The sequence below is a fragment of the Nycticebus coucang genome, chromosome 9 (genome assembly GCF_027406575.1).
Source record: "Nycticebus coucang isolate mNycCou1 chromosome 9, mNycCou1.pri, whole genome shotgun sequence".
In the NCBI taxonomy this organism is placed as follows: Eukaryota; Metazoa; Chordata; class Mammalia; order Primates; family Lorisidae; genus Nycticebus; species Nycticebus coucang.
The window spans coordinates 24,897,821-24,914,254 of NC_069788.1; the positions used below are offsets into that span (position 1 = coordinate 24,897,821).

The window sequence follows — 16,434 nt, forward strand, 5'->3', positions numbered from 1 at the left end:
CCTGTTGATTGATTGAACTGAGAGAACACATTGGTGTTAGCAGAAGGGAATTCACTTTCGATGCCTAATTATCTTCATGCTGACTAGGAGATGAAGAATGTACTGATTCTTTTTTATAAGATATTTCCCTCAAAATGCATTTTTGAAAGGCATTTGGGTATGAAATTAGAAGAGTTGACCTAAATATTAGTCATTTTCAGAGCATTTTGTTTTTTGCCTATTGCTAACTTTCCTGAGCTTGTTTTCTTCCCTTCCTATAATCAGGGGAAAAATTATGAAACAAGATAAGAGGAAAAGAGAAAGAAACATGGAAAAGAATTAATATTTGAGATGAAAAAATCTGCAGTATTTATAAGACAATTGGGTGAATGAACAATTGCATAAAATACTATTTTGTTTCCTTTATCACCTAGTTGTATGGTTATAATAAAAACAAATGCAATGGAGAATTAGAATACTTCACTTAGCTTCACATGAAGAATACTTGATTGTAAAATAAGTAACCTTATGTATTTCAATATTGTCTCCGGTGATGCTGGGGATGCCCAGTTTTATTCACATCACTAGTACCCCACCCCCAGCCCTAGTTCTGTCAAAGTTCAATACAAACATGAAAGTGCTTGACAAATCTTTATAGTCCAGTGAATCATTTTACTCTGTCAAGCTCCTCAAAAATTATCCCCAATTCTTCCTCTACTATCGCGATATTAAGGGAATTTGCCCATTTTGCTTTCCTTTCCAATTACATACATGTAAATTATAATATTTTAGCCCCGTAGCTTTTCATTGACAGAAACTAATTTTGTTAAATCCAGAAAGAATAGGGTGTCTCTGAAGTTAACCCCTAACAAACATCTATTACATCTAAATTTTCTCTCTATGCAATTTTATTTCACATTGTTTCCTTTTATACACAGGGTGCCAAAAGTATGTGTAAACATCCTTTTTTTTTTTTTTTTCAGTTTTTGGCTAGGGCTAGGTTTGAACCCTCCACCTCCAGTATATGGGGCCAGCACCCTATACCTTTGACCCACAGGTGCCACCCATGTACGCATTTTAAGAAAGGAATAAACTGTGGCTCACGCTTGTAATCCTAGCACTCTGGGAGGCCAAGGCGGGTGAATTGCTTGAGCTCAGGAGTTCAAGACCATCTTGAGCAAGAATGAGACTCCATCTCTACTAAAGAAAATAGAACAATTTGTTGTGCATGGTGGCTCATGCCTGTAGTCCCGGTTACTCAAGAAGATGAGGCAAAAAGATTGCTTGAGGCCAGGATTTTGAGGTGAGCTGTGACAGCAAGGCACTCTAGCCCAAGCAACAGAGTGAGTCTCTGTCTGAAAAAAAAAAGAAGAAAAAGAAAAAAAGAAAGAAAGAAAAAGAAAGAAAGAATGAATGAATTACGTTGTCGTGAGTATTTGATGTTTGTAGATACTTGTTCCACTTTTGTATTTATGACTACTTTTCTTATGCTTACATTGCCCTTATAATATATTTACTATTTAAAAATTTTTAATTACATCATAACTGTGTACATTACTGCATTTATGGGGTACAATGTGCTGATTTTACATAGAATTTGGAATGTTTACATCAGACCAGTTAACGTATCATTCACCTCACTTACTTAATTGTTGTGTTTAGACATTTATACTATACTATTGATATATTTGACATGTACGCTTGCAATATGCACAGTAGGTGAAGTCCTACCGATTACCCTTTCTCCACCTGTCTCAGCCCCAGCCCTCCCCTTCTCTCCTTCTTTCTGGGCTCTAATTGTGATTTATCTTTCATATGAAAGTGTGAGTGATTATATATTGATTTCATAATAGTATTGAGTACATTGGGTATTTTTTTTCCATTCTTGAGATACTTTACTAAGAAGAATATGATCCAGCTCCATCCATATAAACATAAAAGAGGTAAAGTCTCTGTCTTTTTATGGCTGAATAATATTCCATGGTGTACATTTATTATTCTTAAAAGGCATATTATCTTCAATATTTGGTAAATTAGAAACTTCAGGCAGAAAATTACCAATTACATTTGTCTCAAAGTATTAAAAGAATGTTACACGTGTAATTAAGAATTCACTGACAACACAAATATATTGACCTTATACAAGTAGACTTCAGCACAACCAGTTATGCAACACAGCTGACATTACAGAGTTCCAGTGAAATCTCAAAGTATTTTACTGTTGAGTATCTGCCTCCCTCAGTGCACATCTAGACTTGTTACGTCCCAATATTGTCTTCTGGAAAGTAATATGGCTTTTTGGTAACCATGAAAATATGTCCTCCTTATCAGAATGGCTATCCATAGAAATAAAACGTGTCATTTTTTAATGTCAAAAAGTATTAGGCCATGAACCAAAAACTCTGCTTAATAATCACTGTAACATATCCAAAGAAAACTCCAGGCTTACAAATGAAGATTTTACTGGAGAGATGGCTGTTTTATATTTACAGTTGTGTTTTTATCTAGACATAAAATATTTAGAAAATATTTTACCTAATTATATCTCTAGTGCCTCTGGTATAGATTTAAATTATATGCAAATATGAAATAATCCATTAAACCCACGATTAAAATGGATAATGCTTCACAAACATATTAGCATAATTATATATACTCAGTGGAGAAATTCTATCATTTGATGAAACTTTATAACTTTACTATGCATTTAAATCTGCAATATTGCCTAACTAAAACTTTAAACTTCTGAGTTTTAAATACATATTTCTTAGTAGAACCAAGATTATACACAACCTTTGATTAAAGAGGTGCTGCAAACCTCTGATTAAAGAGACATTTATCGCACGTGAATTGCGATGTATGGGGAGGCTTTGGAAACACTAATTGTATGACCATAAGTTCTAGGGTATAAACAGGTCTGAATGGACTCTGAAGCCTAAAGGGGCAATTTGGGAACAACTTGAGACACTCAAGTACAGTGAGTCATTGCAGCCTAGCAGGTATGTATCTCAGAGTGCTGAGGGGAGGCAAGTGGTGAAGGCACAGAGCAGGCAGATGAGGCCATGTGAAAACACCTGTGTCAGGGCGGCGCCTGTGGCTCAGTCGGTAAGGCGCCGGCCCCATATACCGAGGGTGGCGGGTTCAAACCCGGCCCGGACTGAAATGCAACCGAAAAATAGCTGGGCGCTGTGGCAGGCGCCTGTGGTCCCAGCTACTCAGGAGGCTGAGGCAAGACAATTGCTTAAGCCTGGGAGTTGGAGGTTGCTGTGAGCTGTGTGAGGCCACAGCACTCTACCGAGGGCCATAAAGTGAGACTCTGTCTCTACAAAAAAAAAAAAAAGAAAGAAAACTACTGTGTCAGTTCACAGAGGGTGATGCTGACCACACGCTGCCTGCAAATGGCCTTGGTTCTGACCTCAGCTGCTTAGATTTTATTCTTGGGTTTGTTGAGCTCATAATTGTGACTGTGCTAAAACGAACCAAAAAAAAAAAAAACTCTGTTTACTCATCAAGTCACTGTATCCCTTTGGCCCCACGCGGCAATGAAAGAGATGCATGTTTTAGTAAGTCTCGAATCTGCCTCTCAGGACTCTCGCTGGGAATCTAAAAGGAGGAACAGACCAACCCCCTGCTCAGAGAAACCACAAAATCCCTGTTTTCTCTTTGCCTTTAAGTTCTCCCTGAGAAGACTTCCTAATTCACTTCACTGAGTTCCAGTTGGTATCACTCTGCTGACTCCCAGGTCCCAGGAATGCCTGTGTGAGTTTATGGAAAGAATTCTGGGGAGAAAAGGAGGCCGTAGGTAAATAGACAGAAGCTGCTAGAGGCACAACGAGCTCACCAGTGGACTGGTCAGCCTACCCTGGAGGGAATTTCATCCGTGGTCAAATTCTTCACTGGAGAGGTCTGTGATCTGTGCCACCCTGTGATCTAGCCACCCTGCCCCCTCAATGGTTTTACCACAGAAATAAAAAGGGAGTCTTCAGTGGTAAATTTTCTTTCTCATTTGGCATGAGAGAGATGTGTGGAATATGTTAGACAAGTTAATATATAATGACTTCAGCTCAGCTCTCACTGAGCAGTACCAGAACCATATTTTTTTCAGTTGACTACCAAGTAACTTCACATGGACATTCTGCTGGGCTTAGAAAGTCAATTGGTCTAAACCTAAAATAATTGCCAGTATCAATCAAGAGACCAACAGGGAACAGAGGGCATACTCAAATCAGGATAGAGTGCAAATTACCTAAATTGGATGACTCATAAAGAATGTTCAATTGAGGAAGTCTTTGTACAGGTGTGGGTAGTTGTAGGCAAACCTCAAAGCATAGTCCTAAAACTCAGGACTATTATCAACTGAACAATTATCCTGCAGGGAAAAGAAAAGGAAAGGCTTACTGGAGTCTGGAAGGAGAGAGTCATGTAGAAAAAGTCACACTGACAGAAACTGTTAAAGCAAACAGCCAGCCCATAGTGACATATCAGGAAGGGATCTAGGGCAATATATCCCTATTTGCTGCCATTTCTCACCAGTGATTGAACCCAGCTGTCAGCCAGAGGCCACGGAAGCCTCTCTTACACATAGCTCAGCCTTCTGGGGGTCAGTGGGAGCTGGTGAAAATAACTGGTATATAGCCTTTTCCCAATACAAGTTCCTCCTCCTCCCACATGAGCCAGTTTTCTGAATGACACCAGGATTTACCTAATGGCACACACCAAAAGCCTGTAAGGGGCAAAGGCTACTGACCCCTCAAAGGTTTATCAAATTGTAGGGATCAAAGCCCCCTAGTGCCATAAAGATTTGCTGAAAAATCACTGATATGTGGCAGATTATTTAAGAAGAGGAAAAAGTAGGGCGGCGCCTGTGGCTCAGTCGGTAGGGCGCCAGCCCCATATACCAAGTGTGGCGGGTTCAAACCCGGCCCCGGCCAAACTGCAACCAAAAAATAGCCGGGCGTTGTGGTGGGCGCCTGTAGTCCCAGCTACTTGGGAGGCTGAGGCAAGAGAATCGCTGAAGCCCAGGAGTTGGAGGTTGCTGTGAGCTGTGTGAGGCCACGGCACTCTACTGAGGGCCATAAAGTGAGACTCTGTCTCTACAAAAAAAAAAAAAAGAAGAGGAAGAAGTAACAAATTTATTTTAGTATGTCTACACAGGAACCTTCAAAATGAAAATTCAAATGTGTAGGGGAAACAGTCCATGTCTATACTTAGATTCAACAATGTATGAACCGATGTGCAGACATAGGATTGGACAAAAGGCACAGAATCTACTGCTCACAGGCTGGGTGGCGGAACTCAGCAGAGCTCTTTCTGGATGGGGGTCTTGCATTCAGACAAAGTAGGTCGGATAATTATCTTAGGGACAGTTATTACATAGAGTCCTTATAGGTTTAATGGCTGGCTTTGAGGGAGGGTGGCTTTTAAGACCCACCTTGAGAAAGAGGAATTCTAGTTTCTATGGCCGGCTTCAGGGAAGAATGGGACTGAGAGGCAGGAGGACGAGGGGATATCAGAGAACTTTTGCTCTTGACGCCTTCATTTTGGGTACTGTTTGTGACCCCATCCTCTTTGTGTGATCCTTACAATCTCAAATCCCTGCAAATATCTGACCCCAAGTTTCCATCTGTTCTACCTAAGAAACAATATTTGTAAGGAACCCCATGCTCTCGCATCACTGCTCAGTTTTCTTTTCACATCCCTCTATCACTCCAGCCTATTCGTTTCTTCATCGCATAGATCACCATTGAAAACCATCTTGTTTACTTTGTTTTTCAAATGTCAAAGAGGATTTTCTTCAGAATTGTCCTTACACAGTGGCTGATATATAGTGTATGCTCAAATAAGTTTTGAAGAAATGAATTAGTACAGGTTTCCAATATTTATTAACTTTGCAGTATTTTTTTTTTGAGACAGAGTCTCACTTTGTAGTCCTTGGTAGAGTGCCGTTGCTCACAACAACCTCAAACTCTTGGGCTCAAGCAATCCTCTTGCCTCAGCCTTTCAAGTATCTGGAACTGCAGACACCTGGCCACAATGCCCAGCTATTTTTAAAGATGTGATCTTGCTCTTGCTTGGGCTGGTCTCATACTCTGAGCTCAAGCCCTTCACCTGCCTCAGCCTCCAAGATTGCTGGGATTATAGGCATGAGCCACTGCACCCAGCCGAACCTTTACAGTACATTTTCAAGCAGTGTCTTCATCATCAGTTTTAGCCCTCACCAGTCAACTGTTTACGCTTGGTAACACACCTTTTTTTTAATTCAAATATTTGATAATAACACTTTCTTGTTTAAAATTATCTTGGGCACTTTGTAGCCTTCCAAGTGTAGCAATTTATTTAGCAAATAATTGTTAAGAATACATTTTGTGTTAAGGCATGGTAAGGAGAGATGAGTTTACAATTTATGGAGACTCAGTTAAAGTGCTTACAATTTAGAGGAAAACAGTAAAGGAAGAGGCTACAAATGAGTTGTAGTAGTCTAAGATACGGGAACACAGGTGCCAGGGAAGCAGTGGGCAAGGGTACCCGGTTCTGGGCAGGGAGGGAAGTTAGGAAAGGCTTCCCAGGGGACGGAAGAGTGTAAAATGAGGGTGGAGAGTGGGACCATGTCCCAAGGAGACCCACAATCCACCTTTATGGCTTCCTGGCATTTGAAGGCCCTTAGATTGTCAGCTTTATATTCTGAGTGTTCTCAATTTGGACTCCCTCTACTGAGGCAGGTGGCTCTTTAGAGTTCCCAAAATGCTTGACTCTGCTTTCTCCTATAGCTCTGCCTGCTTATTCTTGCTGGAAACCCCTGCATTCTCTTCACGTTAACCCTCTACACAGACACTAAAATACTGTATGTAGAACTCCTTGAGGGACATCTGTGACTCACTGAATTATTCTTCTTTGTTTTAAAAGATAAAGGATGGTATTCAATTACTCCGAGTAAACACAGCCAAATGCGAACTACAGGTTTAATGTAGATAATTGATTCCAAAGTGTAGTGAACAGCAAAGAATTGAGACCAAAGGAGCAGAAACTATTTGACCTTTAATTATAAATATGTCACTAATTATTAGCACAGTATCATGTTAATGAATATTTGTGTCTTTGTGTCACTAGAGATAACACAACCTTGTGGTTATTCTGAGCAATGGGTACCAGTAGGATTGCAGACAATTGAAAAGCATATACGTCTCAAACATTTATCTAATAAGCATTTTTTTCTACAATTTTCTAGTCATAATTTATACTTTGATGTCAAATCAAGCTAAAAGTCACAGTATGGAAACTGAAAGTAACAATGATCCTGTTACTTTATTATTACAGATGTTCATAATAAGCATATAGAAATTAAATTCATAAATAAAATACATCAATATTGAAACAGACATTAACTTCTTTCAGCCAATGTAATTGCTTTTGATCTTTATGGTAATTAACTGAAGACAAGTTAAAGTAAAATTCAACAGTGTTCAAATTGTAAAAATTTAAGATATCACTTCTGATTTTTAAGGCTCATCATTTAACCAAATATATGTAGGAATTTAATGGTAATACTAATGCCTTGACTAATGATTTGGAAATAGATGAGAACACACAACTAAATATACTGGCTATTTTTATTAACATTTCCTTTTTGCCAAGTTAAGGGGAATTTATAAAATTAATCAGGAAAAAACCCTTCTTAGTCTAATATGCCATATTATGATTGCAACTAATTAATATCACATGAATCCATATTCATCATGAAAATCATGAAAAATGTAACTGGGGATAACACTTTCTGCCTTCAAGGGAAACATTAACTCTGTACCAGGATAGTAAAAGATGCCAAAGTATATATATTTTTTGACTTTTTTTAAAGAAAAAATAAGTCTAACATTATCATGCCATGTTATGACACCTTACATTATTACAATTAATGATGCAATATCATTAAATACATGCTAGCATTTCCCTTCTTTAAGATGGGTAGGATGTTCCCTGGACTGGCTGCCAAGGCTTATTTGAAAGAAAGCAACTGTTAATGATCGTCAACTCTTAATGAATCACAAGTCCTCCAGGAATTTGGAGCAGTGCCGGATCTCTTGTTTGACTCGATATTCTGGAGGTTCTATATAAAAGTAGAAGTCAAAGTCAACACTATGCCAATTTAAAAATTTTACAATTGTGCTTGTGAGTGTTTATATTTTTGGATGGGGTCTGTGCCTGGAGGGAAAAAATAATCAAGTTCATGAATGTGAACTCCCAATGGTTAAATATTCTACAGTGTTTCTAAAGAGTGTCCTGCATGTAATTATGATTTCCAAGTAATAATCAAAAGAAAAAAAGTCCTTTCTTCTCTCAAATAGTTAAGCTTTGAATTATTTGTTTCTTTGACAACTTCTTTGAAGATGTAAGGCTGTTGTCACTTAGCACAACATGGAACAGATGCAAATATCTTAATCTATCCTAAAGATGGCCATTCACGTGGATTCAACTTGACTACCAGGTCCGTGAACAATCAGTGGCTGAAATGACAATCGGCCTTCTCCTAGTAGGGAGCATTATTTATATGTAGAGGTGAGGTAGCATGTTGCTGATGATGATTTTGTTTTGTTTTTTTTTCTTTCCATGATGGCATTTCTTTTTGTCAGGTACCTAACCTTGGGTCTAGAACTTTCAGATTACACATCATGATTATTTTCGATTGTGTGAAAAATAATTTGCAACCAGCTGTACTGTACTTAATAGTATGCATAACTTACTTTATAATACACATGAAATTCAAGATTTTTATCTGTAATGGTAACACTCCCACTGTCATCCAGAAAAAGGAAATGTTTTCTATGTAGGTGAGAAAAGAGGTAAATTAAAGCAGAGACATAGGGAATTGGGCATAGCATGTACCTTATTTACCTAGAGCACAAGGTAAGCTGGAGAAACTCATGGGCCTAGGTGACAGAAGTAAACTTTATAGATTATATGTATGGCTAGGAAGTAAAGATGGAGCCCCATCAGAGTGAGATCTATGGGGGCCCAGAAAACCGTCTGTGATACTCTGAAACAATACGTCCAGCAGGCAATATCTAGGCAGTAACTGAACCGTTCTCTCAAATATTTTAAATCAAACAATGCAAAGTTTAATAAATACCAAATGCTATTTTTTTTTCCCCTTAGAAATACACTCTAATTGTTTGGCCTTCAAATCTTATCTTGGAACTCATGAAATATCTTCTCACACAATTACAACTTTTAAGGCCTTGGAGAAAAGCCATTTGTTTTGTTACCAGTTTTTGGTTAACATCAAATTAAATATTTAGAGGGGTTGGATCCAACGAATATATACTTTTTTTTAAAGTTAGAATTGTGTTTAAAAATAGATTAATTTGAGTGTACTTAGCAGAGTGTAAATACGCATTATATACCCAACTCCTTGGTATAGCCATACACCTCTCAACATCAATCTTTTATTTTATTTGCCTGGTAGTCAAGACCTGTAAGTCTGAGACTTCTGGAGAAGCAATGTGTTCATGTGGGTCTGTAGCTGACTGGGTCAGTCTTCCTCTCTAGGTATCAGGAGTCATGAAGTAAGAGAAACATCCACTGCTTCTGCTCACCTGTAGTCCCAATACTACTAAAAAACATGGTTTATGTGTGTGTGTTGCATATATGTACATATGTATGTAAGCATACTTCCATATTTCTTCATTAACATACATGATACTCAAATTACACACATATGTAAGATGAATAAATGAATGAACATGACCGATGTTTAAATATGATGTAATTTTTTTGTTATAAGGTAAGCAAAGGTATACTGTTTTATATCTATTTGTCAATACAAAATAAAAGGAAAAAATTTATGCCCTAAACACTTAGCAATCTAGAAAGTGATGCATCCATAATGATAAAGTCTCACATGTCTGCCGGACCATTACTGCATTCCAGCCATGAAGGCAGCCAGGATTTGGAAAGAGTAAATTAATATCAGGCAATGGTAATATCTTTCTATGGGTACTCCGTGGAACTCGGTATAATGTCTCTTTCAATAATTGTATCCTAAAACATGAACAAAATTCATCAGCATGTAAGAAAGTAGAACAAAGACTAAATCTTCGGATAACTATATACTATATGAAGCTTGGTTGGTTATGTAAGCTCGCCACTGCTGCAAACAGTTTGAATAAGAAAGGCAGCAAAGTTCAAGCTGGATTTTGTGGGACTTCCAGGGGCGATTGATTGATAACAATGATTGATAACAATGATTGATAACAGTGAAATTGGAAGGAAGATACGATGCATATGTGCTTGTAAAACAGAACATAAAAAAAATCTCCTATGATCACATTTCCCTTCCATATGAAGATTGAGAGTAACAGTTTTACAGACTCAAGCCACGTAGTAAAAGTTGACTACTGTCTTAGAGAAGATGCTTTTCTTCTCAGGCCCTTGGTGAGCTCAGCCCTGTGCCACACGTTTTAACAAGGCTAAGTGAGTCCCCCTCCAGCCCTTCCCCTCTGAGTTATATCCAGTTACCTCAGTTTGACCATAACCAAAAGAAGGATTCCACAGGTGACTGTCATGCACGTGATAGCATAGATTACTTCTCCTAGGAACAAAAGATTATGAAAATAATGTCACTGGTGTTTCAGAGGGAATGAATAATAAAGATGTCATAAAGGATTGATGTCCACTGACCATTGAAGGGGGAAGGAAATCCAGTTAAAGTGATTTCCCTCGCATGTTTTCTTTTATACAATGCAATGCCTTTGACGTTAGTCAGGGCTGGATAGTCTGAAAGGAAATAATAAAGATGAGATAAAGTATTTACATATTATGCATTATTTTGATTTCTTGGGTTCTAACTTGTTTTCTATTATAAAGTGGCAAGTTATTTCCATGACATCATTTTAATAAATCTAGTAGATTTGGGTGAAAGTGGGAACATAAATTTTAGCAGCTTGTTTTTTCCCTTTAAATCAGGTAATTTCCCTAGAGAGACTTTTTCTCTGCAAACCGTGATTATAAAAATGATTACATTTTATATGATAACTCATATCTTATATATAGACTAGGAAAATGAAAGAAAGTTAATTTTAGGCCACTCATTGGCCTATTGAAAAAGATCCCTGTTTTAGAAGAACGATTGTTTAATGCACTTTTGAGGATACGACGTATCTCATTTCCCTAAGACCCAGGGTACTTATGAGTCCCCTGAAGAAGAGCCCCTGAATCAAATACTCTGTGTGCCCCTCCACTTGGACACCAGGATAACTGGCTTTGCTTATCTCTTCGGTCCTGTATCCCTTTCTCCTCCCCTGCTCCCCACCCCAACTAGTTCACTTCCTACGGTTACCGATTTTTGTGCCACTATAGACCTGCCACTCCTGGTCATTCTGAGGTCCTAGTTTTCCTGTGCACGTTTCTGAAAAACACAGAGCCAGAGGTTTCTACCATAACTCTAGAAAACATGTTTCATAGCAGTCAGCTTTTAAAAAGGAATCTTTCCCCGTGAGGACACAGTCATTTGCTTTCCCACTTTAAAGGCAAAAAGATGTTATAGGTAAATTTCATTGAGAAGCCTATCTTAAGTGATTTTTATACATAACCTGAAAGTGAAATCACCAAACATATCAATAACCCAACACCAATTTCTTTGATGATGAACATTAAGGTCAGCTTTGAGGCATAAAAGAGAAAACAAAGGGAAATGAAGTAAAGTCCACTTGAGAAAGGCTTTGCTGTCCTCTGTTAAAGATGTTTCATGTTTTTTGAGACTTAGATGTCTATATATGAACTGACAGTTGTTTAAAGAAATTAATGTATCAAATAGTGAGATATTATATCCAATAATAGGCTCTGAGCAGGAAGGAATGGAGATGAGTGATAGTTATGCATCCCTGAAGTGCAAGGTTAGATGATTGAATTTTTGTGTAAACATTATAATGTGTACTTTTGCAAACGTGGATGGTATGGCCTACCATGTATCTAGGCTATATGTTATATCCTACTGCTCCTAGGCTACAGAACTGTTGAGAATGCTGTAATATTTAATACTGTGGACATGTATAACACAATAGTAACTATTCATATAACTATATATAGAAAAATTACAGTAAAAAATAAGGTACTATAAACTTATTGGGCCACTGTCATAGGCAGTCTCTTGCTGACTGTAATATCATGTGTTACATGACTATATTACCAAACTGATCATGGGATCATCTCTCCACCCAGGGCTGCTGCTGTTCAGGACACAGCTCCTTGGAAGCCAAAATGTTTGAGCTCTATGTTAGGTATGCTCAGCAGATGGGGAGATTGGAGTTTTACTAATGAAACTCTCAGGGCGAGGCAGGGAGAAGCAATGCCATCCAAGACTAGACAAGTAATCAAGGAGGACTTTGTCATTAGAAAATTCAATCTCAAGGAGTCTGAACTCTAAAACAAGGCATTTTTAGTTAAAGAATTTTTAGTTCACAAGTTTCATAGTGGCTTTATCATCTATGTAAGAAGTCTTCCCTTCTTAGAAACTTAAAAATAAAGCTCTTCAGAATGTAAAAGAAATAGAACTGGTTATTCTTTTCTTAAGCTTTTATGATTATAAAATATGTTTAGTTATTCATTATAAAGATGGTATGGAAAAATTGAACAATTTCAGATAATACTGTCTTTTGTAATTATAGTCCTTTGGGGAAGAATTAACTTTAATCAAATTGAGCATATAGATGTTTAGTGTAATAAATGATCACAAATAAAATTTTATATTTAAATCAATTCAGAATCTGAAGAATAAATGGTTTTGCTTCCTTTAAAATTCTATGGCATTTTGTAAAGCTTTAGGTAGATTCACTGCCTAAATGTAATTGTATACAATACGCGTTAGCTGACTAATTGTGAAAATAGTTAATCAGTTTTCCTTTTTAAATTCTATCCCTAAGTACATTTGGTCTAATTAGATATCGCAATTCATGTTTCCACACCAAAAGTACTATTCTAACAAACTAGGCTAGCTTTAATGTATGTAATTTCTTCAAAGAATTGTTAAACATTCACCTGACGAAGTTTAGAAAGAATCCTCTCATTCACTAAATTTCACTCACATGGAACTCACTAACAAAGTCACAATAGATCAATGACAGAAATGCTAGCTAATGATCCCAGTGAAAATTTAAATGCGTCTAGCAATCAATCCACAATCTTAAATATTGCACCCTAGGAGGTTGCCAAATATCAGTTTGAGAGATTAATGTTACTGAGGGTTTCTTGGCTACTGAAGCCCAATGGAGTTTCTTTCCTACCTTTTATAAACAGTGAGGTTTCTGGTGTTTTATAACCATGAAATTAAAGTAGGCAGCTTGAAAACTAACCACAGTCCCACGCCATCTGCTGTATTTATAGATAAACACTGTCAGTGATTTGTTTATCTTAACTTTTACCCTGGAGGAATTAAACACTATTATGAACTATATTGTAAAATCCCTGTACATTTGATGGGAAATCAAGATTAATTTCAACCTAGCATTAGAACAATTTAAACAGTGCTCTCTCCAAATGAGCTGCAGAGTTATGATGATTTCTTTTTCTTCTGCAAAAATTCTTATGCAACATTGACTGAGAACTGATGGGAACTGAAAACTATTTTGTATAATTTATATGAAATGGTACATGCATCATAAAAGATGTGGCATATCAAAGACAGAACAATGATTTAAAAATAAATATCAGAATGTTTGAAATATAATAACTTGAAGTAGAAATTGAAAATAATTGCAAACTATAAATTAGTGAAATTTTATTTCATTTTAACTGAAACATAATTTAGAAGAGTCAATTGGGGGAGAAAACTTCTTGTATCTCGAATAAGTTTAATGGAAAAAAGAAAAGTTTCCCAAACCGAACAATAATTTCTACCAGCCATTAAATAACATAAGCACTTAGGTAAGCTCAGAATAAAGACAAATGTAAGATAAGATTGGAAAAAATTGCACTGTGTTTTACAAATTTTATAACTGTGCTATATATATGGAAGTTTTTAATGTACAGAATGTTTTTAGTGCAAAAATATATATGACAATACCATTGACTTTCAAGATAGGTTTCTGATGTTTTCCTCTGAAATTGAATAATTCACTAATTACTATCCTTTGAAAATGTGTAAAAATTGATCCAGCTAGCTTATATAATTTTTTTCATGGGCTGATTGAAAACTAAGGGAAAGGAAGTAAGGAAAAAATAAAGGAAAGTAATACCTTTAGGAAAAACTTCATAGTATTGGAAATGATGAGATGATCCAGAAAGTTTTGTAAGTTATTGAGTTTTGAAATGGAAAAATAAGGAGCATAATTGAAATAAATCTTTGCTGCATAAAAATTTGCAAGTCTGCTTGGGACCGCTGAATATAAATGTATGAAATGTGTTGTTAATTCTCCCATTAATGCTGTTGTAACTTTCTTGACTCATGTGTAATATAGTGAGGCTATCACAATGCCATGCCCATGCAGTTGTCTAATGCAGCAGTCCCCAATCTTTTTAGCACCAGGGAACAGTTTCATGGATCCACAGCCTTGGGGCAGGGTGGTTTTGATAGAAGTCTGCAAGAAATTGACTTATGGCTTCTGTGTGGTCAAACCTCTCTGCAATGATAATCTGTGTTTGTAGATGCTCCTCAGCACGAGCATCACGCCTCAGCTCTACCTCAGATCACCAGACATTAGATTCTCATGAGGATCTGCCACCTAGACCCCTCACATGCACAGTTTCCAGTACGATACAGGCGCTGATGAGAATGAGGGGGAGGGGCTGTCAATTCAGAGTAAGCTTTGCTGGCCCAGCAACCGCCATTTTCCTCCTGCTCTGGGACCCCGTTCCTAACAGCCATGGACTGGTACTGGTCCGTGGCCTGGGGGGTGGTTAGAAACCACAGACCTAAAGGATGAGAAGAATGTATTAGCAAATTTCACACTTGAAATGCATCTGTCACTGTGGAGTGTACGATTGTGTAATATGTAAACATTCTATTTAACGTTTAGTTTTTTCTTTATCTTTGATTGACATTAGTTAAATGTCTTCATATCAATCACATATTTTTAATCATTTCTTAAAACATAAGCTAAGTACCCAGCTGAAGTGCATATGGTTACCAAATCAATAAGAATTTGTTAAGCAATTCTTTGGCCTGGAGATTAAGTCTAACAGTCAAGTTTGTTTACTGATGACTGAAAAATAATCATCTTGATTATTGGATTAGGGATATCAGAAGAACAAAGGATTTTGACAATGTTTCTGAGCCTTGGTCTTTGTATTTGTAAAATACAGTGATACTGTATTTTCACAGTGTCTTGTGATACTGACATATACAAGATAGCTTGGAGGACAAAACCAGTATTAAAGGAGTAACAAGCTAACAGAGCTCTTGGGGACCTCTGTGAGAAAGAAGGCACAATTGCGATGAGAACGGAAGGGAAAACAAGGATTCAAGAAGGGATTCCTTTCTGATTTTTTTTTCTCTCCTCCCTCCCAGCTTCCTTTCTTTTCTCCCTTCCTTCTTCATCTTTCTTCAACAAGTATGTAGTGAGTATTTAGTATTGAAGGGCATGGGGGATATAAAGGTAATTCACACGTGTCTTTTCAATCTTGTTAAATGTGCTGAAAGCATACACCGTGTTTGCTACGTTGCCATCAACACTCAGTAACCCCTGCAAAGATGAGGGTTCAAGAAACATCCTGTTACTTCAGTAGCACATTTTTAGCAATCTTGAGAGAATTCTATACTATTCCATTAAAATATCGATGCTACAACTGTCTTTTGTGACTATCCTTCATTAGCCAACTGTTGAAAAAAGTCATCTACATAACTGTCTCCGTTTCTCACCTCATTTTACTTTACAACCCTTCCAAACAGGTTTTGATCCACTATTCTGCTGAAATTATTCTTTCAGGGTCCCTAATGCCTACTTGGTCATTTTCATTATTCTTTCCTGTTAGCTTATATGGCTGTCCTCCACTCTCTGAATGGTGGAATGTTCCAACATTCCGTCCCGCCCCTTCCCTGTAATAAGAAGAAATCGAATATCCTCACCAAGTGACCTCAATTTTGCAATGATTTTAAGTGAACTACAGATTTGTGTTCAACTGCCTTCCTGAGATCTTCACTTGCATCTTATAGCCATCACAAATTAAATAAGTCCTAAACCGAATTTAGGTTTCTTCTTATTAAGTGACTCTATCTCACTGTTTCTCATCTCAATAAATGATACATCCCATCCACATCATTCAGATAATCTGGAAATCATCCTTGAATTTCCCTTTCTTTCAACCACACATCCCATTAGCTAATTAGTCCTGTTATTCTGCCTAAGCAGATACTAGTATAGCGAGACAGCAGAGTGAAGGGAGGAGGAATATAGTGGGAAATGGGCAGACTTTGATTTCAAGCCATGGATTCAAGACCCTGTTCCAAAATTTGCTAAATTTATGACCTGG

General features: G+C 37.3%; 1 protein-coding gene across 1 annotated transcript in view; it reads right to left on the minus strand.

Annotated features, from left to right (window-relative positions):
• Positions 1-8,007: 8,007 nt before the first annotated feature.
• Positions 8,008-16,434, minus strand: part of GFRAL (GDNF family receptor alpha like) — a 54,350-nt gene continuing 45,923 nt past the window's right edge. The window contains exons 7-9 of the mRNA XM_053603584.1: positions 10,651-10,746; positions 10,489-10,561; positions 8,008-8,080 (exon numbers count right to left, since the gene is read on the minus strand). Of these exons, the coding sequence (XP_053459559.1) occupies positions 8,008-8,080; positions 10,489-10,561; positions 10,651-10,746 (242 nt within the window). The remainder of the gene's footprint in view (positions 8,081-10,488; positions 10,562-10,650; positions 10,747-16,434) is intronic.